General features: G+C 40.6%; 1 protein-coding gene across 4 annotated transcripts in view; it reads left to right on the forward strand.

Annotated features, from left to right (window-relative positions):
• The window catches only part of EPHA3 (EPH receptor A3), a 180569-nt gene extending 156865 nt beyond the window's left edge, over nt 1-23704 (forward strand). For 2 of the 4 annotated variants that reach the window (XM_039713197.1, XM_039713198.1), the window contains exons 14-17: nt 4479-4667; nt 6677-6870; nt 18270-18425; nt 19784-23704. In XM_039713197.1, coding sequence (XP_039569131.1) covers nt 4479-4667; nt 6677-6870; nt 18270-18425; nt 19784-19889 — 645 coding nt within the window. In that variant the 3' untranslated portion in view covers nt 19890-23704. The remainder of the gene's footprint in view (nt 1-4478; nt 4668-6676; nt 6871-18269; nt 18426-19783) is intronic. The other 2 variants (XM_039713200.1, XM_039713201.1) reach the window with 1 other exon arrangement.
• The last annotated feature ends 724 nt before the right edge of the window (nt 23705-24428 follow it).

Raw genomic sequence — 24428 nt, forward strand, 5'->3', positions numbered from 1 at the left:
AATTCAAATTTCAAAAATTACAAAGTGTGTATTATATTGATGTCCTCCTGTTCTCCAGCTCTTCCTACTCCCAGCTGACCATTCAGTATCAGTGGTGCTAGGAAATTTATAGAGTTAGCTGCAAAGATAGATGCTTTATCTATTTAGGCTCCTTATCTGCCCCTATTTTCCACCTGTAAATGTCAGAGCCTGAGAATGATTCCACTGCTGTAATTCATAATTGCAAGTCAGGATTGATCTACCCCCAAGAAGCCCAGCCAGGCTTTCAATAGTCACCACTGCCTGGGTGACATTTTGTGTTGTGCTGTTCTCAGAAGCCATGTATGAAGCTTTGCATAAAGGCTGTGAACATGTATCCTTTTATACATCAATAATTTATGTATTCCTTTATATATCAATGCATAATCTGAGATACTCATGCTATTGTACCAGAAGGCTGAAGGACAATGCAAAGATCACAAGTGCACGTGTGAATTACAGGGAATCAGGAGTTGTAAGGAACTTTCCTACCTGACAGGGTCATTTTTTTTACCTCCTGAATTATTGTCACTGCCTTGATACCACAAAAGGCCTTTGGCAGCCTGGGGTCTGCCTGCTTACAGAAGCAGAAGCCAGCATGTGAATCAGGCTGACTGACTGTTTGGATTTTTTTTATTTTTTCACAGAGTCTTTGTGCCTGAGGGGATGTGCTGTAATTATCCACATTCTCCATATCTATTCACTTTTAATTGAAACACCAAGATTGTATTAAAATTGTCATTTTCAGATGGATCCGGTTTATCCTTATTATTTTTCAGATATCTGTATGACAAGTGGGTGGACTAATGACACAGTATGAACTGGAAGTGAATTTAAGCAATCACAGTTGTAGAGGGACTGTAATTATGTCTCTCAAAGACAATATTTGGGTAATCAGTAGATGAACTTTGACTATTTAAGCACACAGATACATCACCAGTGTTCCTGGCATTTTAATGTAAATGTAGCCCGTGCTGGACAGAAATCAGTTGTATTTTCACTGTATGTGCAAAATCACAGTGATACAGTCAGAATGTATTGAAGGGTGTGGTAAAAAAGGAACCAAAACCCCATAAATTCTCTTGCCCCAAAGCACAGAGGAGGGGAGCAGTGCTCTGTCATCACTGGCTACTCAAGAGGAGATGATCTCAATATAAAACTTGCATTAGTGAGGGCCTGACAAGCACCATCACATAATGTCAGGTGTGTAAAAAGGTAAAACTGGCTCATCTCACTCACATGACTCTCTTTTGTTCTGTACCATTAAGAGATCTCCTGAACTCTCCTAAGTCCTGGCATAATGAATGAATGTCAGGCTTTTACTTTCAGCTTTTTCTGCAAAGTCCTTCTAGTAATTCAGTTAGAATCCATTTTTCTTGATTCACTCCTCCCCAGGCCTGTGGCTTAGGTGCCTGTGGCTGTCACCCTGTAAGAGATTATAAATCAGAATATTGGAATGGGTTCTGAAGCCCTGGAAACAGCTGCCTTGTGCTGGAGTGCCAGACGTGCTCGAAATAAATTGAGGACTTCATTGACTTTAGATGAATTATGCTGGAGAGACAGATACTGCAGGAATAGCAGCTCCATCTACAGAAGATAAAACTTTTGGTTACTGCTGGCTCACTGATTTCCAACCCTGAGAGAGGTTCTCTGACCCAGAGTGCCTGGGATATTGAGCTGCAATAACAAACTCCTACAATTTCTAACACCAAAGCTGTCTTTCTACTAAAGTTTGGGGAGCTTGGCTTTATGATGAGCATGCCATTAAAGGGAGACCATAACAAAAATATATAAAAACTGTGTTTCTCTTAGAAAATAATCAGTAAATATATTGCTGTTCTTGTTCTTAAACTATGCCAAAAAAGAGTCAGCAAAATCCCTTTTTAAAAATAATTATGACATTTATATGACAAATTGGGGAGCAGAAGAGCAAAATTACACTTTTAGACTCTGTTCACTGGCAGTTGATTTCTTTTTTTAACTACATTTTAATTAATATTTTTGAGTTATTTATGGTAATGCTCTGTGGATCTGCAGGTTTTTATAGGATTGCAGCTGGAACTTAGCAAAGAAAATTTGAAAACCACTGACTCACACTCACTGCAATAAGGATCTGGGGTAGATGCACCTTCCTTTTTCAATAAAGCAAAGCCAAAAATTGTTTCATTGAGTTTCTAATCCTTCTGCAATTAAGCAGTTACAAAATGTGAGGAGACTAATTACTGCCTTTTTTTTTTAAGCATTTCTCCAATTTCATACATAACTTTTTACATAAGATTATAAAGGCTTTCTATCCAATATGAATTCCTGCCCTTGTCTGATGGGAGATGTCTGATTCTCTTTGTGGTGGTGAGGTCTTTGTTGATGTAAATTTAGGATGTGGCTTTCCCCCAGGATTCATGTTCTTTATTGAAAACCAAGGCTCACTTCTAGCATAGAAAACAGAGAGATTGATTTCTTTATCAGCCTCACATCTAAAACTGTAAGTGGATTTCTTGTGAAAACACAAGGCTACAGGAGAGCTTTCCTTGTTTCTTGGCTGGGCCTTGGACTCTTGGAGGGCCCCTGGACACTTGTAAAGGGAGCCTATTAATTGAGTACGAGAAAAACAAAGTCATTTTTATGTTCTTGGTACTGTTCTGGAGCAGCACTGGGAATTGTGAATAAAGTTATAAAGCGTGGAAAATACAATGTACTTTTTGTGACTAAAGAACATCATCCAATAGATTAAATTTCTAAGAGAGAGAGAGAGAGATCAGACTCTTCCTCTGGCCTCAGAGACAAAACAGTGTTCTCAAACACTCCACTTTGTTTTCTGTGTCCTCTTTGCTGGTCTGCAAGTGACGTGGAAATTCAGTGTTCACCTGATTTTAAGGGTTGTGTGTGAAAGGAAGGTTTGTCTTTTGGTAGGGAGCTCTGCTAAACAGAATGGGATCCATGAAAACCATATGCCAAGATAATTCCCTCCCTGACCTCTGCCAAGCCTCTAAGACCTATCCGGTGACATTTTGGAGGCCTGAATTGTAGTCTGAGTCAAGACTGCCTGTGTTGTTTATACTTAATTTAGTTTATGCAATATTAGCATGAAAATGAAGATACTTCAGTGTAGTTAGACTGTATTTAGGTTTATAATTAACACTAATGCCTGCATCTCTATTGTTAATCAAGCCAGTGAGTCTAAAGCTGGTGATTGTATAGCTACACTCAGTGTAGGTACAGTTTATGGGAGAATAGGCAAAGCAGTAAAATATTTAAATCTTTTTTCCTTCTGGTTCTTCAGTGGAAGTCAGAGCACTCTCTCCCCACAGAGGTGGTTGTGAGGAGAGGTGTGTGACTGGAGTATAATGGAGGTGTCAGAAGCACTGCAGAGAGCTGGTCTGGTGTGAAATCTTCAGAATATATTCTGCACACGTTGTGCATAACTGGAAATAACTTTAAACTCTCACAGTTTTCTGTACCAAAACACATTCACTCCAGAATTGCTTTCAGGAACAAGTTCTGCAGTGCTATCTTTTAGAACTTCATTTTCTCATGTGTGACACTCAAAAAACTCTGTCAAAGCTGACATCACCAGGAATTGTCTCTTTCCTCTAATTCTCACATTTTGGAAAATCAGCCTGAGGTTCCTTGTGTGCATTTTATTAACTTAACTACAGCACCAAGTGGTGGCCATGACCAGAGAGAGATGTTCCCCTACCTACCATGTTAATTGTACTGGTAGCTTCAATTCTCTTCAAGTTTGGCATTTAATGATGGCTTGCTTCTCATGTGACTGTAAAAAATGTCCAAAGTCCACTCTCCCAGCTGACAATTTTTCACTCTTCCCTCTGCACAGATGATCCCATCTGAATCTGACTTTCTGTGTCAGCTGGAGGCTTGGCTTTAGTGACATCATGACCCCTTATTTTCCTTGAATGTCCTAGAAAACCTGGTGAAGCCATGCAGGGAATTCACTTCAGTGCCTTAAAATCAGCCAAATCCAGCCCTCCTGTGCTGTGCAAAAGGACCTGGGGTTATAAGCAAGGACCTTGGAGTGGGTTTTTCACCTTTAATGATGTATGACTGTCATGGCAGTTTCCAAACATTTCATAACTGAAAATCAACCAGACTTGATTTATAATTTACTCTTATCTGTGCAAATTATGCTACACGCACACTCTCACACACACACATATATATATATTTTATATATATATATGTGTGTGTGTCTATAAAGTATGTATGCTGTAATGTATATAAATCTATATTGCAGGTAGATAAATCTATGGTAAATCTACTAGATATCAGTAGATTTTGCACTGAAATGTATTTTACTCTCTCGATTGCTCTTATGACAAGCGGCAGCAGCGTTTTCCAGCTTACCTTGGGGTTTTTTACACCAATGTCACAATAACTGAGATTATTATTATAAATATCTCAGAGATAAAATAATCAACCACACAAAATCATATTTGTTGCAGGACAGTCAAATGGACTCTCTGGTTTTGTTTTGCTCCCAGGGGGGCAAGATTCCCATCCGATGGACGTCTCCAGAAGCTATTGCCTATCGGAAGTTCACGTCAGCCAGCGACGCCTGGAGCTATGGGATCGTCCTCTGGGAGGTGATGTCTTATGGGGAGAGACCCTACTGGGAGATGTCCAACCAGGATGTGAGTAAATTGTTGTCTGAGTTGTGTTCTCAGATAAGGGATCAAGCTGTGAAAGGAGGCCAAGAGCAGGTGGCTCTGAGTTTTTGATGGTGACATTGAATAAGGTGTGGAGAGGAAAACCGCCACATCTCCCTGGTCAAGTAAAAGTTCATTAGAACTTTAAAAACCCACCATCTTTATAGCAGTGTTTTGGACCTCTGAAGGAGCAGAGTAGAGTATTTTATCCCATTGGTGGTTTTCTGTAAGATGATGCAAATAATTCCACTGGAATGAGGTCACTGCCTTTTACATTCCTTAGCTTGTTGTTAGAAAACCCTCCTAAATTTCTGTTGATCCCCTTTTGGTTCCACTTGTATAATACCCTATAGAAGTTTTCTGTAAATGTCAAATGCACAGAATAAATTGCTCTTGGCACTTGTGAAAAAGAGAAGCAAAGCATTTCTGCTAAGAGTTTAATGAAACCAAAATGCTTCTGGAAGTAATCAATGGATAAAATAGAGAAGGAGAGTGATCTGATTAGACTTCCAATACATGTTTCTTTGTAACATTAGTATACTGTCCAAGCCTGCAATCCAAATGATTAATGGAGCTCTCCCAGTATTTATTAAAGCATAACATTTCACCAAAGAAGATTTTTTTTTTCTTATATCTATTTTGGGTTCTTTTTCTGTTGTTTTATTAATTTTAGATTTATTCTACAGGAGTTTCTTATGGATCAAATTTTATGGAGGGCAGTCACTCACACAAACAGATTTTCCAAGGAGATTATATACATTGTTACTAGTTGTAAATTAAAAAAAAAAAGTCAGTAACATAGTTGTAGTCAAACATTTTTCTGTACTACTTTGTGTTAAACAAGGAAAAAGAGGAGAAAACTTCCATTTAAATGGGTATCTCTGTAACCCAAATCTCTGTAGAAAATGATGCATTTGTTTTAATTGGTAATGAATGTTTTTTGTGGAGATTAACGTATCCTGTTGTGCAGACTGATATATTAGTGGAATGTCTTTAATAATAGCCCATTGAAATCTAAAATGGAAGGATTAACCTATTTATATACCTCTCCTTCATGGCTGCTTAAAGCATTAACTGTTCTCTTGTCCTTGTTCTGATTTAGAATAGTTTCTTGTGCTTTTCAATTAATTGATCCAGATGAAAAGGAAAGATTAGCAGAATATGGCTTTATCATTTTCTCCATTGAATACATTGGGTTTTTTTTATTCATGGGGCAATAGTTGCTGTAGGCCTGATCAAGAAGTGTTGGATTCTAGTGAAAAGGCTGGATTAAAAAGCTTCTTTACAGCATAAATTCTAAAGTAATCTTGGTTTTGTGTGTGCCAACCTGGAAAAATTACAGAAAATCTGGACAAATTTTATCAGCCTAGGCAAATTATAAGGAATTGGGTTTACACTGCCTAGTAGAAAATGTATAGTTATTCATGAGGTAAATTTTAAAAACATTTTGTGGCCCTGTGACATCATCCACAAGACCTTTTGTCTGTCAGTTCAGGATGGCAGTGAGGGGCAGGTTGATTTTTCGGCAGGGTAGGCTGTTTTTCCTGTTGGTGTTTTGAGTTTTGCATCCACTGGAGGATGTGGAAAGTTTTTTTCCTGCTGTGCTGGAGTTCAGTGTCCACTGGAGGATGTAGAAAGCTTGTGTTTCTAAGGGTAATCAGAGGAGAGATATCCAAGACCTTTTGAAGTTTGGCATACTTAAGCAAGCTCTTGCTAGCTGTGGCTTTTGTTTATGGATTTATTTCAACTGAGTGTGAGTTTTTGAGATCCTTTCCACACACTCACCTTCTTCAAAGTCACACACTGTATCTTAACTCCCCTTTCTGCATGCGTAATCTACTGCCTGGTTTACTTTGCAGATAAAGGAGAGACAATTAGTGAATAAACACGTTTGTTTAAACACACAATGTCCACGTTAACGTTCTCACAGCTGATAAAAACCCAAGTTGCTGTAAAGTGCCTTTAAGATTGCACAAACTTTTCTCCTTGTGCAGGTGATTAAGGCTGTGGATGAAGGGTACCGCTTGCCACCTCCCATGGACTGCCCAGCTGCCTTGTATCAGCTGATGCTGGACTGCTGGCAGAAGGACAGAAACAACAGACCCAAGTTTGAGCAGATTGTCAGCATCCTGGATAAGCTGATCCGTAATCCCAGCAGTCTGAAAATAATCACCAACGCGGCGGCAAGGTGACATACTAGATCTTACATTGCTCATGAACCTCTTTGATTCCTTCATCTCCTGTAATTAGAATTTGTTTGCACTCTTTACCACCTTCTCTCTTGAGAGAAGGATTTAATGTTATTGTTTTTATCATTGCCCTGGTTATTTTACTAATTATTTGCTGTTACTTTTCCACTCTGTGAAAGATTTTTGTGCTAATGCTAAGACTGAGCAGAGTTTTTTTTGAGAAAAACGCAGCTGGCAGATTTGGCCATCATGTGATTTCCCTTTTCCTTCTGCCCTTTGGTGGTGTTTTAAGTGCTTAGCGTTTCACAGGTTACAGCCAGCCATGTTCCTAAGTATCTTTCTGAATTGGGTCCAAATATACTCATGCTCTTCTCTGACAAGTCATGTTAACTTTAATCATCTGAATAATCTTTTTTTTTTTTTTCTTGAGTAGTGCTCACAGACCTAAAAATGCACTTACACTCCCTCTTAGATCAATGTGTGAACTAGGAATTAATTTTCAACCTGTGCAATGTTCCTAATTGCATTTAAAACATTCATTTTTAATCCTGGGTTTTCAACACGCTCTGGAACATCATCACTATGATGAGATAAGAATTATCTCATTGAGAGAGAGCAGCTGAAGAGTGTGTTGACACCTAAGGGCATAATGAAGACGTGGTGAAAGAAGAGCTTTAGTTAAGTAGTGTTAAAGAGACTGGGTTTGCACAATGCACAAAATGTCATACTCTTACTGAAGGAGCGTAAAAGTATTTTTAGCATGAATGGTAGTGCCAAATCCTCTGTCAGCAAAGCAGGCAGAGTCAGGGAGAAAAGCACTCTGCTCCTCTGCTGCTTCAGAGCCAGGCCCTGGAGGGGCTTCTGCGTGTCACTGGGCAAGAGACCAGAGCCTGACACGAGGCAGGTTTCAAAAGGCAGCACAGAAAACCTTGCTGTCAGACCTCTCCTTGTGATGCAGCACACTTCCCACCACGGCAATTGGATGGGAAGGCTGAGGGAAACGGAGCAAAGGCAGTGGGAAGAGCTGCATTGATCCTGCAGCCTGCTGTGCGACTGCCATGGACCTTGCCTCCTCCTTCCTGGCCCTGGCTTTGTGCTGCATCCTCAGCCAGACACTGGCCACTCTAATTGCCTCCTGCTGCCATGCCAGAGGGCAGGAAAAGAAAGAAAAAATGGGAGGAGAAAGGCAGGCATACTAATGGGCTCTGCTTTTAAATTTATATATTGAGAGAAGATGGCTCGCACAAAATTATGTTTCAGTAATTTTGCTTGGTGAGTGTTTAACAGGTAGGAAACCAACATGTTTACAGAAGCAATTATTTCTAGGAGGTGACAGAAAAAACCCAAAAACCAAAAAACTAAAAATTAAAAAAAATAGAAACAACCACATTTTTTGGAAAAAACTCCAAACTGTTTAAACGCCATTTTCTTAGTCAGGTACATTTCTTCCAAACAATTTGCACCACTATATGGCAAACGATGGGTGCAAAGAATGATTTTCTAGGGATGTGCTGCAGCAATCTGATGACATGGGGAGTTGGAAATCATGATTATCTTGTTTGCAGAAACCTGGGCTGCAGGTTTTTCATTCCAAACAGAAGCAAAATGTTTGTGGTCTTGTTTGTGGTCCTTCCAGTTACAGATCTGAACTGCAACAGAGATAAAAACAGTGTGGAGCCATAATTCCCAGTTACATGTTCATAGCCAGTAGAAGCTGATATCCTCTAGTGGGGACCAAATTCAGTCTGGGCACCATTTCCACCTGCTGGGTTCTGTGCAGAAGCTCCACAGGGGGATATTTCTTGTTCCCTTTTGTTTCTCCTGTTGAATTCTGTGCTTTAGTGGCACAGAGGGTGGCAGAGGCTGCACATCCCTAGCACAGTGCCACACTCCCTGCTCGTGGGGAGGCAGGGAGGGAAGGCAGGAGGTTGCCTGCATGGCAGGGAATCTCTCACAACTGCTTTAGGTGAGCTTTCAGTGAAATTCTTCTCCTGCTGCTGCTTGGTTTGGGTACTGAGCACTTTTCTGAAGAGGGCAGCATCAAAGATTATTTCCTTTTCCTTTTCCTTTTCCTTTTCCTTTTCCTTTTCCTTTCCCTTTCCCTTTCCCTTTCCCTTTCCCTTTTCCTTTCCTTCCCCATTACTCCTCCACTGCCACATCCCTGCACATTCCTAGGCAGTGCAGTGTCTGTCCCTCACTGCCTGGTGACACACAGGGCACTGTGGTGTCCCAGCATGGGAGTTCCTTCCCTCTGTGCAGGAGTTTCTTGCAGCTCAGGGAAGGCGTGATCCATGATCTCTCCATCTCCTCACACAAGTGAGGGGTGCTGGGCAGCCCTGTGCCATGAAATCATTGTCAGAGCAGACTAATCTCAGCCCTTGGACTAATCTCAAAGCTTAGACACTGCTGGAAATCTGCAGCCAGCTCCACACCCCCAAGGTGTCCTGCAGAGGGGCACTGGTGGCAGGGAACAGCCCCTGGTGCTGCTGGCCAGGGACTGAGCCTGGAGGTTCAGCAGTGCTTTTTGACAGGCTGACAGAGAAAAATGAGACAGAAAAAATGAGAAGTGAGGCTTAAAATGGGGTGGAGCCTTGCCATAGCCTTGTGTGCAGGAATGTGTAAGTGTAAGTATCACAGAAATGTGATACTGAAGGGCTGTGGGTCAGGGCAGCTCCTGGAGAGGGGGACACAGTGGGATCCCAGAGAGGGACAGACATCAGAGCAGGGACAAAGCACTCAGGACTCAGCCCCGAGGGCTCTGAGGTTTCCACTGGATTGAGTGGCTGCTCCCAGTTGTTATTTGAGGCCACAGCACTCCCACACTGCCTCTCCTCCTACCCATAATAAGCAATTAATCTAAGTTATAGAGGTCCCAGCTCTCTTCTAGCTGTGTCTGTGGTGCTACTGGAGGAATGCTAAAGCTTGATGCCCACCATATGCTGGTAGGTGTTCACAATATTCTCGAGTCAGGGAAAAAATGTTTAACCTGACGACGTCTGGTGCAGATGCAAAACCTGTCTTTTCTTACAGATTTCAGGGCTGATGTTTGTTTAAAATAGTCCCAGCACCGTTGTATCCTATTTAAAAAACATATTTCTGGAGGTGCATAGGATATCCCTGTCCTCTGGGTGCTGGTTGCTGTTAAGTGACCTCCACTGGAGGATGTGCTTGGCTGAACATCTGATTCCAGGCCACAGCCCAGGCACGTTCTACACTAATACCTCTCAGAAGAGGAGTCAAAGCCTTCAATTCCCTCTTTCCTTTAAAGTTTTCTATCCCTTCAGGCCACTCCATGGTATCTAATAATTTCTTGATACCCGAGGGGATGTTTTTATCCTTATTGATCATGGTTTTGCAGACTGTTCTACGTGCCTTTGAACCTTACACTGACAAAAGGTTTTTGTAGCCTCAGCACAGCAAACGCTTCATAATGCCTTTGCTGGTGTTGTGTTTCATCTCAGATTCATGTACAAATTCCATTTCTAGTCCTTGTAAAGCGCAGAGTATGGCTGGTTTCTTTCTTACCTGTCTAAATTCACTTTTTAATCAGGTGGCCACCCTGAGCTCTTGCTAATAAGACCTGCACTGGTTCTGGACTCATGGGGTTTTTGTGTCCCTTAGGCTGCCTGGAGTTAACCAGCTCTGTGAGGGGCTGTAGGAACAGAACTCAGTGCAAGCCATGTGGTTTTCTAAAGCACAGTCTCATGATATTTTTATTTGATTTATGTCTTGCTGTTCTTTCCTGTTTTCTGAACATGATGTTCATTTTTCTAACAGAGTCCTTAGGTTGTTTGGATATCTTTAGGGTGGGAGTGAGTTCATCGTTCTTCCAGTTTTGATCAATTTCATTATTTTTCCTCTTGAGCTTATTGTTTTTTCAGCCCACTGTGTATTACTTCACATTTGTGAACATTTCATGCAGATACAAAGCAGATGGAAACTTTTCTCAGCTTGGGTTGGGGAGTCAGAATCACTTCACCCACCTGCAAGCAAGTTGGTGAGGCTGAAATGGCTCTTTAGCTGTTGTTTCATTTGTGTGGGGAAGAAATTGTAACTTGAGTCATGCAACTGGAAGTATTTTGTGTACATTGCAAATCTGAAATGGACTCAGGATTTTTTTTTAATCCATTTCACCTTTTTCACTGATTTACATTTATGATTTTTTACTTAAATTTGTTTGTGTACACTGCAAATCTGAAATGGACTCAGGATTTATTTTTTTTTATCCATTTCACCTTTTTCACTGATTTACATTTATGATTTTTTACTTAAATTTCTGATTCTGAATTTCTTTATTTTTATATATGTTTATATATATTTACAATGTATATTACTATTTAATGTATATGAATATTACTCTTACGTGCCCATTTGAAAAAAATATATTTAAAACATACTGTGTAATTTAATATATTTAAAGCCTTTATGTGTCCCAAAGCTGTCACAGTACAGTGTGATGTTGAGGTATAAGGGTTGTGACACAGGATTCAGGCAGCTCAAACGTTGTGGCAGCTTTCCCATATCTGCTGTGTGTGTTCACATCTGTGATGTAGGGGAGGACTGGAGTCATTTAGTCTTCATGAACCTGTGGAACAGGAATAGCTGAGTTAATGCACATAAAAAAAGAAAATTGAAGTTTGATTTTAGTTCCTTTAGAAATTCTGGATTTCTGCCACGCCTCTGACTGATTGCAAAACTGACACGGAATCTGCACCAAGAAAATCCCAACCTGCTTCTGTTTTTGCTTTTGGTAGCGTGAAAGTCAGTGTCAGGTATTGCTGTTGTTTTTCTTTACTACAAGCGCATGTTTAGGAGAAGAGGAAAAAATTGTATTACAAGGAAGGGGAGAAAAACACCTGAAAATTCAGGATATTTCAGAAAAATCATAGCTGAAATTCTTTTCATATAGCCCAGAAAATTTAGGGGGTCAGGGTCAGTTGTTCTTCCTGATGAGAAAACATGTATGAATAATTAATTCCTCATACATTCCTTTACTTGTTAGCAAATTGTTTGCACCCCTGCCTTGATTTGCTTAAATTTGATGTGTTGTTTGAAACACTGGCTTGTGTAGTTTCCTTGAGCAGTCTTTGGAAGGGCTGTTATTTGTGAGTAATTGTTTCAAGGGTTCAGTGCAAAACATGTTCAGCTTTACTGTCTCTCATTGTGCTCCTCTCGCTGCTGTCATTCTCAGACATCCAGGGATACACTTACAATTAAAAATTTGGATTTAAAACTTTGCTGCTCACAAAGTTTATTTCGATTTAAAATCTAGTAGTTTGGTGGAAACACTGCATTCTAGCTTGGTAGGATTTTTATGAAAATCAGACTCAAAAGGAGCAGCGAGCAGGGCAAATAAAAAATTCAGACGCTCCTTTTTTGCAGCATAATTCAAGCCCTGTTTTTACAAAAATATTTGCAATGAAATTGCTGTTTAGATTGGCTGAACACTTTGTTGAGAAGTCTCTTTTTTTTGCCATTCAGGTCAGAAGGCTTCAGATGCTTGACATATAGTGCTGACCTGCTGTAATATTGTTTGTTTGCTTCTCCCTGTTAGGAACTTCCAGGGTGGAAGAGAGGAGGAGATTTCAGTTTTCCTTGGATGTTGTCTGGGTCTTAACAACAGGGTTTGAGTTTGGCCAAAAGCTGTGTAGGGCAAGATTCAGTGTGGACTTTAAGCTTCATTTGAAATCCAGCAACAACCTAATCTGTGTCCTAAACCCAGACTGTTAGCTCTAAAAGAATTCAAGTAATGTAAACTTAAAACTCCAGCTCTCTCTCTGAAGCCTGCTAAACATAAAATTGTGACTTTATGGAAGGAGAGGGGAAAAAAGAAACTTAACTACAAATCACAAAATGGAATGCAGTAAGTCCTACTCCTCGGTGTCTAAGCTCAGTTTGGATAGTGGGGTTGGGCTGAGGAGGTTTTTAGGGACTTCATTCAGCTTTTCAGACAGAAAAGCCCTGTTTCCACCTGATTTTGCCAGTAATCATTATTATTATTGAGGCTGGGGAAGGCTTTGCTCAGCCATTGTCCCTTCAAAGGGAGTGGTTGGAAGTGAGCAGGGCTGGCTGTTAACAGGGACAGTAAAACATCCATTTGCACTTTCACACCTCTAATTCGGTGAGACTCGGGCAGGAATTTACCGCGGGTTGGGTGCTCTGTAATTTAAATAGAAATGCAGCTGGACCAGAGGGTGGCCTGATGGGGAGGGGAGGTTTTGCTGTTTATTGAGATTTCTCAGGAGTTTTTGGAGCCCTTGGTAGTGGTGGTGGCAATTCCACACTGGGAATGTTGGAAAGAGGTGACAAAAGTAGAAATTCAGTGATAACTAGAACTTTTTATATGTTTCTTATATATTTGTATCTTGGTAGATTGCCAATGCATGGCTGTAGTACTTGTCCTGCTCTTTCCCCCTAGATTTTGGAACATATCCTTGAAATACGGTTTAGATTAGTAAATAATCTTTATTCCAAATAGGGGATCTACAATAAGAAGTAGGACAGAGAAAACCTTGGACCAACTTCGAGGGGCTGACTCAGGTTACTGAGGCAGCTGAATCTCCTATTGGATGTACCAGTTAAATATCCTAATTAATTAACCTTATGAAATCATAGGAATTTGATTCTGGGTGTGCACATCACCACCCCTTGGACCAGCTTCGAGGGGCTGACTCAGGGGTGGGTTACTGGGGCAGCTGAATCTCCTATTGGATGTACCTGTTAAATTAACCTGATTAATTAACCTTATGAAATCATAGGAATTTGATTCTGGGTGTGCACATCACCACTGGAACGCCTGGAAGCCTCCAGATAAAGACTTGCTTTTTACTTTACTATTCTAACACTGATGCAAGGGGTTTTTCTCTTTTGATTATGGGCAACAGCAGTGCAGCTAGAGGTGAGATATAAAGGGAAGCTCTCCACAGCAAATGGTGGATTTTAAACATTTTAAGAGCTTTGTAAAGCATTTTTCTCTGCCTGTTCTGAGACTGTCCTAACAATAATGAGTGGTTGGCACTGAGGGTCTGTCAGCCAGCTACACATCCCAGGAAATGGCCATGTGCCTGTATTTCCTTAAAAGCACAGCTTAGGTTGGGTTATGAGGGGGAAAAAACTAAAATTCAGCAACATGCTGGGTTTTTTTTTTTTTAACTTTAGTGGTTTGGTAAAAAGTAAATGAAAGAGCATTGATGCACCCAGGCATACGATTTATTTTTCCACCAAGATGCTGAAAAATAAGAGCACATTGAAAATCATGGGCAGCTAAAGGAGTAGGGAAGACTGAAGGATTGACCTTTGGGACAGTTGAAATTTTATTTGCTTGTTATCCTAGTGGAAGGGGAAAAAACGAAAATTCAGCAACGTGCTGGGTTTTTTTTTTTTGTCTTTAGTGGTTTGGTAAAAAGTAAATGAAGGAGCATTGATGCACCCAGGCATATGATTTATTTTTGCACCAAGATGCTGAAAAATAAGAGCACATTGAAAATCATGGGCAGCTAAAGGAGTAGGGAAGACTGAAGGATTGACCTTTGGGACAGTTGAAATTTTATTTGCTTGTTATCCTAGTGGAAGCTGTGGTAAGTTAGGTTGTTTTTTGGGGTTTTTTGTGTTTGGTTATTTTGTTTGGTTTGGTTTGGTTTTTTCACCAGCAATGGAGCTAGAAAACAAAAAATATTGACATTTAGAGAGGTGTACCTTTTTTGCAGCCTCAACTGCATTGTTTTTCCCCTTTGGTTATTTGTGTTGCCCCTCTTGATTTCTCCAGCTCTCCTTTCACTCCATGGAGCAGCCCACAACATGATTATTTGGAGAGTGTGGAAACAACCCAGGAAGGCCCTTGGGAAAAGCACATGTGCCCCTTTAAGAGTTGAATTGTACTTTAGGGACTAAATTACCAATTCTTCTCCAAGCATGTTAAAAATGGGCATGAAGAGATGGAACTCCAAAGATTTTTATCTTTAAGGTCCAGGGATAATCAAGTAAACAGAATAACTCTACTTCTCCTTGGCATGTCAATTATTTACCAGTTTCCTGTTGATATACATGTATGCATATGACTCTGATTGCTGCAGAAGATAAAACTGAAATTTGCTTTCTGTGCCACCTCTTGGTTTTGGGGTTATTTTTCTCTTGAAATAAAATTCTTGTTAGACCCACACTCTGTGCTTCAGCTCACCATAATCATAAAGCCCATAGGATCTGAGTTCCAACCAGGCTCATTGGGAGCAATTTCACTTTACAAAATCAGCATTTAATTACCTAAAATTTGCCACAGGAAATTACTTTATGTTTTGGGGGGATTTTTTTAATGCTTTCCTCTTTAAAAGAAATTGACTGTGGAGAGGAAAGTCCAGATTTAAAAAACTGAAGGTTGGTTTTGCTGTTTGGAGGAATGGATGGAAAGAGAGAGGCTCCTACAGCACAAAGTCTGGCACTGTGTGTGCACAGCTCCTATGTGTATTTGCAGAAGAAGTGGTAGGACATTTTCATTTTCTTTGTCTCAATCCCTGGATTTTACAAGTTAGTTTGTCTCTTTTTCTCCCCACATGGCAGACAACCAGAGGTGAGATATTCATGCTGTATTGGGAAGGGTTCTAATGATGTTTTCTATGTTTTTTCTTGCTTGTGCAGCAAAATTTTCTCTGTGTTGTGACAAAAAGCTGTGTTAATGACAATACTCCTTGGTTCTCCTCACTGCAGATGGCTCAAAGGTTAATTCCAACTGTTAAAGTAATGGACACATCCAGAGGAAGCCTCCAGCCACAGGATGTTTTGTAACTGGCATCTCACTGTTCAATTTGTCTCTCCAAACTGAGTCTTGCTGTTTGCTGTTTTTTTCAGGGCACCACATGTCAGTAAATACAACTTTGTAAGTGTAATAAATACAGCAACAGTCAGGGTGAACAAGGTAGAAAATCTTGCCATGACTGTCAAAAGATGATATGAGAGGGTGTATCATAGTTAGTCAAAGCAACAAAGTAAAAAGAGTTAAAGAAAGGAAAAAGAAAATAAAAAGGAGGAGAGAGAAGAAAAGATGGAGAGAAATGTTCTATTTCACTTCCCCTGAGCAAACATGTAATTTCCATGATTTCTTTTTAATGACTCTCTCCTGAAGCTGGTAGGTACTGATTTATGAAAAGCTGTAAAGGATCAGGTGGAGCCCTGCAGGACGTCGTTTACAGCTGCACGGACTGCAGCCCGTCTAATTTGTCTGCTAAAGTGTGAGCTCATGGCACACATCACCCAGACCATAAATTCCCTCTTCAGCCCTTCTGTCCAGGGGCTGGGGCAGGGGGAAAAAACCTGCCAGGGTGTGCAGATGCTCTGCAAGCCCAGCTTTCCCCTGGTGCTCCCGAGGAGACAGCACAGGCTCTTCGCAGCGAGGCGAATTCCTGCTCCTTGATAAACAGTCCAGATGTCCTCTCTGAGGAGGAAAGTAACTAATTTTTGTTTGGAATCCTGCAAGAAGAAAAATGATACTTTACAGTGCTGGTTACTCTGAGGTCACTCGCATTAAAATTAGGTCATATTTTTTGTCATGATGATACTTTGATCCAAGTAATAAACATAAAGGCTCTTTTGGGCCACTCTAATTCCTAATCCTAGAGATCTGTTCTATTTCAACTTGTTTATACTTTTTTTTTCATTAGTGATTCTTGAGTCAGACCTTGTTTTATTAGACTTAAGTTAAAAAGGTGTACTAGGCAGGGGAAAAAAAAATCTGTGCTTTATCACTAAGAACACTTCATAAATACTCTTAATTAATATCTTGGGATTCCAGGCACTGCACCCAGAAAACTATAAATAACAAAACATTGGCTTTTTACAGGACAAACAGTAGTCAGTGAAATTCAGGCCTTACAGCTACTGATTAAAACTATCTTGGGCCTGATTATCAAACTGAGCCTTTAAAGCTGGGTGTCTAAGATTTGGTTTCACCATGACACCAGCACATGTTTTGGGGACAGAACAGGTTTCTGGTGTCTTCTGTTGCTTTTCTTTCCATGGGTGGCTGTTCCCAGCATGGAAGTCCAGAGTTGGTGTCAGTGGTCACAGTCCTGGCTGGGCTCTGGAGGGAAGGTAGCCAGGGAAAAGCTGTCCCCATCAGGGACATCTCAGCTCTGGGACCTGGTGAAAACTGATTGTGTGTGTTTGGAGTTAAGATTTTCAAGCATCCAAGTAGCTCTTTAATTATGCCCTGCATTCCCAGAAGGGAAAAAATACTATATGAACTTTCTGAGCCTGAGAGAAATCAGCTGACTGATAACAATCAGGAAAACATCAGAATAAAAGGAGCTGTTTCAGATGTGGCCAATACTAAAAGTCATTGTTCTTTTCTTCAAAAGTGAAAGGTAAAAGTCTTGATGTAAGTAATGTTACTTAATGTAACTGATGTGGTATCCCCTGACTACAGGGCAAGTCAGGTGTTCTGCAAGGATGTGATGTTGTAGTGCTGCTGATTTTGGTGAAATTTAAAACATACTGGAATTGAGAAGGATTCAGAATTTCTAGGCTTCTTATGAGGTTAAAATCACTATGTTTAAATATGTGGTTCTCTTGGTGCCTTTAAAATCTCCTCCTCTTTATGTTTGACTTGGGTTTGGAGTGAAGAGAGTGTTTTACAACCCAGATCAGTTCCCCAGTTCCAGTAGCTGTCACCTACCTGTTACACTGTGTAATCACTGCCTTTCAATTATGCTGTCAGTCCAGCCACCTCTCATTTTCACTGCTTTCGGGGACAAAAGTCACTTCAAATGGGTTCAGCAGCAGTAGTCAGATTCCTGTGCAGGTTACTAGAGGGAAAAAGAATTCTGGGGCAGAAAATAGACTGTGAAGTTGCAGAGATAACTGCTTTGAACATTGTCTAGTTCAGTCTCAGGCACAGCACAGCTAAGCACATGCTTGGCTGTAAGCCTGCAATAAAACAATAAAAATAAGGTACTTTGCTCATTGTTGAAGCTTCTAACTTAATAGCAACATTTAGGATTTGTCAGTGGGCCACAACATTCTGAACATTTGATATGACAAAATTCTAGCAACACACTCATCTTTTAGCCTGGAGTGTGCATTGTCTGATGTTTGAGACTCAGTGAGTCATATAAATATGACCTAATTTAGTCCATGTTAACATTAAATTGGGAGGTACCAATGCACTTTGTAAATGCTGCAGAGATTTAAACACGGGCATGGGAAGCTGCTGCTCCTCAGGAGGATGATTGCACAGCATTTGTCAGAGCTGCCAGCACCAGTCCCGTGGTGGCCTCAGCAGCTGAGAATTCCCACAAACAGCAAAGCCACATCCAGCCTGGATGCTCCTGCCACTACTGAGCTTAGACACAAAATAAATCTGTGTTTCTCTCTGTTCCCTCAATTCCATTGCATTGTTCTTTCCTTTCAGGCCATCAAATCTCCTCCTGGACCAAAGCAACGTTGACATTTCAGCCTTCCGCTCCACGGGTGATTGGCTCAATGGATTTCGGACAGGGCAGTGCAAGGACATCTTCACAGGGGTGGAGTACAGCTCCTGTGACACCATAGCCAAGATTTCCACAGAGTAAGTTGCAGTTTGCTGTGGGTTTTCATCACAGCTACAAGTTCAAACATGAGCTCAAAGGCAGCACTTTTATACGGCGTTCCCAATTCTTAGCTAAAATTTTCTTACATTTAAAGAGACAAATGGGAATTATTTGTTGCAGTTGAAATGGCCATTAAGAAATCTGTGTTTAGTGACTGTGTGAAGGCCATGGTCCCACAGCTTTTTCTCACTAAATACAAGGAAATTCCCAGTTTTTTTCAATACAGTAGCACCATGCATCATCTGGTACACTAGCATCACTTCCTTTCACTGAAGTTTCTCTGTTGATTCTTTAAATTCTGTATTTTACATGGCAGTTTCTCTACAGCCAGTTCATTGTCAATCTTTCCCTTTATTGCCCATCCCATATTCCACTAAACCAGGTGAAGGGGCAAATTCTTTGTAGCTGTTTTCCTCCTCCATGCTAATAATCACTTAGGAGCTGAACTCCCTCCTGCTATGCTTGGAAGTGAGCAAATGGCAAGTTTATTACATTCTAAATGCAATCCATCTTTGTTCCAGTGACAAGTAGGAGTTCTTTCTGCACCTGAAAAGGCATCAAGTACAGTTAAAAATTTAATGCCAAAGGAAATCTTAATTCCCAGTTGGGCTGGCTGGATACAGAAGTTATGGAGAAGTATGTAGCAGCTGTGCTACCAATAATTAAACACATCAATGCCATTAATTAGTGTATTACTGCATCTATAAAAAGGGTGCTAATGGCTTTTTGTAACAATTACCCTTTGGGGACAGTGTAGAAATCCTCTAGGAATGCCCAATTTCCTGTGAGCCCCTGGTTAATTAGCCCTTCACAGGTGTTAAAGCACCTCTGTGTTGCACAAGGAACAATGAGATCCTGGACAAACAGGAGGGGAGAACCAGGGCAGACACTGGAAGCTTGGCCATGGACTCCTTCACCTCAGTGCTGATAGCAGAGCTCAGAGGACCTTTCAGAGGCCAGTGATGTGTCACTGCCCAGGAAAAGCCATCAGATTGGTGGGGGATGGAGGTGTTAGAGAGGCTCAGCTGATCCAGCAGTGACCCCCTTGCTCCAGAACCCCAGTGCTTGCATCACTGGAAAATTATTTCATTGCTTTTTTTTCCATGTTTTCTTCCACAACAAGGCTAAATGAGCTTTCACTGTATTTTTCTGCAGCCCCCTTGTGTTTTCAGACAGTTGTTGTCAGTGTTTTTTTGCAGCAGGGCTTGTGTTTCAGCAATGTCCCTGTAGCTGGAGGCTCCTGCCATGCAGCAGTGTGAGATGGGCAGGTTCATTGCTGTTTTTCAGAGCTGTGAAACTCAAGTGTCCTCACTCACACACCTCCTCTTTTTTCCAGTGACATGAAGAAAGTTGGCGTCACAGTGGTGGGCCCTCAAAAGAAGATTGTCAGCAGTATCAAAGCTCTAGAAACTCATACAAAGAACAGCCCTGTTCCTGTGTAAGGTACTAAAATGATGTTGCTCAGGAGAGGAAAAGAAAAAAAAGGAGCAAAGTTGCATGGCAGGTGAAAAGTGATGGCTGACAAACGGCAGAATTTAAAGGAGTTCTTTGCAACAGCTTTGGAAACGCAATGGTTGAGATTTCAAACCCACAAGACACTCAAACACTGAATATAAATGCCTTAAAAATAGGAGAAAACTTGTTTTCTATCTGTTAATCCTAAAGGGTGGGTGCTCTTGACTGACTGTTAATGCAGATAGTAAATATCAAAAGAAAAAAAAAAAAGTGAAAAATCCTTCCAAGTAAAAACCAGTGTTACTAAAACCTAGAGCCATTTGAATATTAAGTGACTGAATAACAGAAAAAACCCATGGACATAAAAGCTGTGTATTTGATCTATACAGCAAACAAGAAGAAAGAAAGACTTGCAGTATTTTTATACAGAAGAGATCTGTAACAGGTATTTTATTTCTTTAAAAGCAAGGAAAATAGAGGACTATACCTCACAACCTGTCTGGCCATATTTACTATAATGTCATTGTAACATGCTATTTCAGCTTCAGGAAGGAACACAGAAATAAAGTTTGTAGTAACTTTGAGTTAGTTGACAAAGGATTTTCACCATTATGTTAGCTTCCCTAACTGTGTTCATTTAAATAGAAACAAGTCTTAATTTTTAAAAGGCTTATTTATTTTCTTGTTTTGTTGGGTTTTTTTTTCCGTTATTGTTTATATTTATGCTTAAATACCTTAACCTGGCTGTATTATTGCCAAGTGCCAAATGTTATCCAAACTTCATTGGTTCAACCTGAGAAATTGTCTGAGGGTTAGTTACTAGATGATTTTATACTCATAGCACCATGCATGGAATGCAGAAGGAAAGAAAGGTGGCCTTTTTTCCAGCACAGACACTATGAAAAGCATCTGGACTTCTTCTTTGCAATGAGATTTCTTCCATTTGCTGTGAGTGGTATTTTCACCCAGGCTGGGGTTTTTTCAGTGGTGTGTGCATTTATCTTTAGATCAGGATCTGCCCCAAACAGCACATCCCATTTCCTTCCCCAAGGCTGCTTTCCTGTCACAATAATTTTCCTGTTCTTGGGTGGTGTTCAGGTGAGAGATCTGCCAAGAAAATACAAAAGAGGGCCAGGGTTTGTTGCATCCTCCTTTAACTGATGATGCTTTTTGAGTTCCTTGGGAAGTGACCCTTGTTTAAAAGGATGACTTGAGCTGTCAAGTGAGGCTTTGATGTGGAAGTTTACATATGCCTGAGCTAGAAACCCCCCTGCAGAGGCACTGTCATCCTGTAGGGGACCTGAATTTTGGGCACAGCTTCAGTGGGTACCTATTCCTTGAAAGAAAGCAGAAGGGAGCCCAAGTCTAGGGGAACATTCATCCCCCACTGGAAAAAGGAGACTGAAAGGTGGATTTTGGGGGCCCTCCAAAACCCTTTCCAGCATCTTCCAAAGAGCTTCCCAACTTCTAAGTTTTTGTTCTGAAGCACATCAATCCCAGTTCTGAGCAGACACCACTCTTTGCTGTGAAAATGTGTGGTTTAAAACACAGTGTGAGCCATTTCTTGTGCTTCTTAATGCTATAGACATGATGCCAGGCACACAGAGAGCAGGCCTTGGTCACCAGGGGAAACCATTCTGCTTCCCAACTTGATGTTCTGGAATCTATACCTGATTGTGACGATGAATCCCTAAGAATTCAAGACTGTGTGATGAGAGGCAGATGAAAAAAATGGCAAATTGTGTTTTCTCTGTGCATGCAAAAGCAGGTGACCACTTGTGCTTCCTTCTGGCTTGGGTTTTGAAGTTCCTTGGTATATAAGAGAGGAAAGAATCAGTTTCTAAGGTTTGTGGGGCTGAAACTGTTCTACATGAATCCAGGACTTTAAAATGTCCAGTCACAACATGTATCACACATTGCTAAAGAGAAGAAGTGTTAGAGGCCTTTTCATGAGTGCTGGTAGTGAGCACGCTGTAAAGGACTGGGTTTGAAACACACTCACAGCATAATAATTAGTAATTCTTTCTGAAAGAGAAGTGAATGGGTTTTAAAATTGAAATTAAACACAAGGAAAAAAAAGAAAAATGGAAGAAAGGTAAAATAAAGCACTTAAGCTGTAAAGAACACTTTCCCTTATCTGCCCCAATCTATCATGAAATGCAGTAAGCTGGACAGAAAAGCTGTTTTGTGTTGCTTAGTTTGGACAGAATCAATCATTACTTTATGTTGAGATTGCTCTAAATCAGACTCTGTTAATGAATTTAAGCCACCAAAACCCAGTGGCAAACAGTCTGTGTGGGACAGCTTTTTGTGACATTTCTCCTCAGCTGCACCCCGCTGCTGGAGTGTGGGGACAAGGGGCTGGGGTGGGGGGCTGACCTCTGGGAGATGCTTTTGGAGACTCAGACCCAAGTTGTTAGCTTTTTAGACACTTGAAAACTTTGCACCAACCACCCTCAATTTCCTCCTGTCGTGTTCTTGCCCACTGTTCAGGCATGCTCAGCATAAAAGATTCAGTCTCACCCAGGGAAAAAAATATGAAGCAGCTGGATTTTGCTTTTCTTTGCTGTTAGGAGCTGAGAGTTTTTAAAACCCGTTTGGTTTTCTCTCCCTGTCAGAAGTTGATTTGTACTGTAAGTGGCCTCTGTTGCAAGCATCCTGTACTCCCCGTCCCCCTGTACATATGTAAACATAGCAGTGTACAATTCTTCAGTGTGGAGTAGAGAAATAGAGGTCGTGTGGCCATCTGCCTGTACAGGTTATGGACATCAAGCAAAATGCAAACTGCTCATAAAATGACACGCCATATTATTGGGTTTGTACCTTTCAATATAGTTTCCATTTTATTTATTTCTGTTAACATAATCTAGTTTTCGTGCTGTAACTTAGCATCCAATAAGCAATGTATAGATGTGATTTGATTGGCAATATGTATTTACTTTAACTTGTATTTCAAAAGCATTACTTACTCATTTAGATTATATATTGTGCAATTGTAGATGGCCTCTTACTAATGTAAAATGATTTGTAGTGGAAACATTTATATTTTTATAATAAACATAATGAAAGTATTTTTTACATACTGAAATACTGAGGTGATTGCTTGGAGGACAAAGTAAATTTATTTGATTAGTGTGATAAAATTGTAATTAAATATGGATAAATTCTGAGTGTTAAAGCATGGGTCTGGAGTGAAAGCTAGATATAACCTATATTATCTATTAAAAGAAACAAGCAGTGCAGGTTTTAACTAAACAGACCAGCATTTGTGCAAAACTGACTTACATCAGTCAAAGACTTTACTTTCTCCATGGATACTGGAAAACATCATCTTCTACAGCCTGCCTATGGGATATTGAAAAAAGCTGTCATTTATTTTAGTTGTGTCAAGTATTTCCAAACTTTTGCTTTCTTTCCTCCCTCGCCTGTGGACCTATTTTCATCTTATTAATATGTTCAATCCAGTCAAAGATGTACTTTTCAACAAAATAAAATAGCCCACCACGTACTGTAATTTCACCCCATGATCATTTCTTGCCTCTGAGTATCTGTATTAGTTAATATTTTGCCCCTGTTTTGTCATGTCCCTGCCATGTTGTTTCTGTGTGCTTCACCCAAGTACAGGGTCTTTGAAAATGCCAACATACACAACTCAGGAATCCTCTTCCTAGGAAAATAGGAATGGTTTTGATGCTTGCCAGTTTCTTGAATTTTACAGGTTCTTTCTGTACCATAACTGATTTTGCATGCTTTTGTATACTACTCTGCTTACTGGTGAAAAACAATGAATGATATACCTGTCCTGGAGTCTGTAAGTTGATAAACTTTATGAATGTGGATGTAGCATACCTCTTTTTTGGGGCGTGGGTGGCATTCTGTCTCGGTGTGTTCAACAGAAAAGGGAATCACAGGAAAAGTCACCTAGAGCTGGACCTGTCCTTAAATGACCACAGCTGGACTGGAAGCCCCTTGTTCTTCCTGCCACCAGAATGCTTCATGCTGTGGTGGATAAATGGTGTCATTTTACCTTCCAAACAGGGGGTTTGATGCTGTGCTTGAGCCCCAGGGCTCTGATGGGATCTAATCCATGCAGATAATGGTGCAAACCATTTTCTCTGTGAATAGGTTTCACCTCAGCAGTTGTGTTGCCCCAGCTTGTGTCTGTCCCTGTGGCCTTGCTGGTACATTATATTTGCTCTGGATCCTGGAGGGCACGGTGGCTATTGGTGTTTTTATTGCTTTTACTGTAAAATTGTATTAATTTGATTAATTAATGGAGCCAGCTCTGGAAGGGCAGCAGGATGCACTCACTTAACAACAGCAGGACAAGGAACTGCCTGGCAGCTCCCACCACCACAAAATACCAGAATGTGCTGATTTGGAAGGGACCCATCAGGATCATCGAGCCTGGAGAGGTAAATTGCTGATAATCACTTCCATAAATTCAACATGCCTGTTGGGATTTTTTAGTGCTGCCCAGGTGGTGTTTTTCCACTCTGCATTTCTTCCCGAGGATGATGCCCAGA

Source organism: Passer montanus, unplaced genomic scaffold (assembly GCF_014805655.1).
Source record: "Passer montanus isolate IOZ18808 unplaced genomic scaffold, ASM1480565v1 scaffold28, whole genome shotgun sequence".
Lineage (NCBI taxonomy): Eukaryota > Metazoa > Chordata > Aves > Passeriformes > Passeridae > Passer > Passer montanus.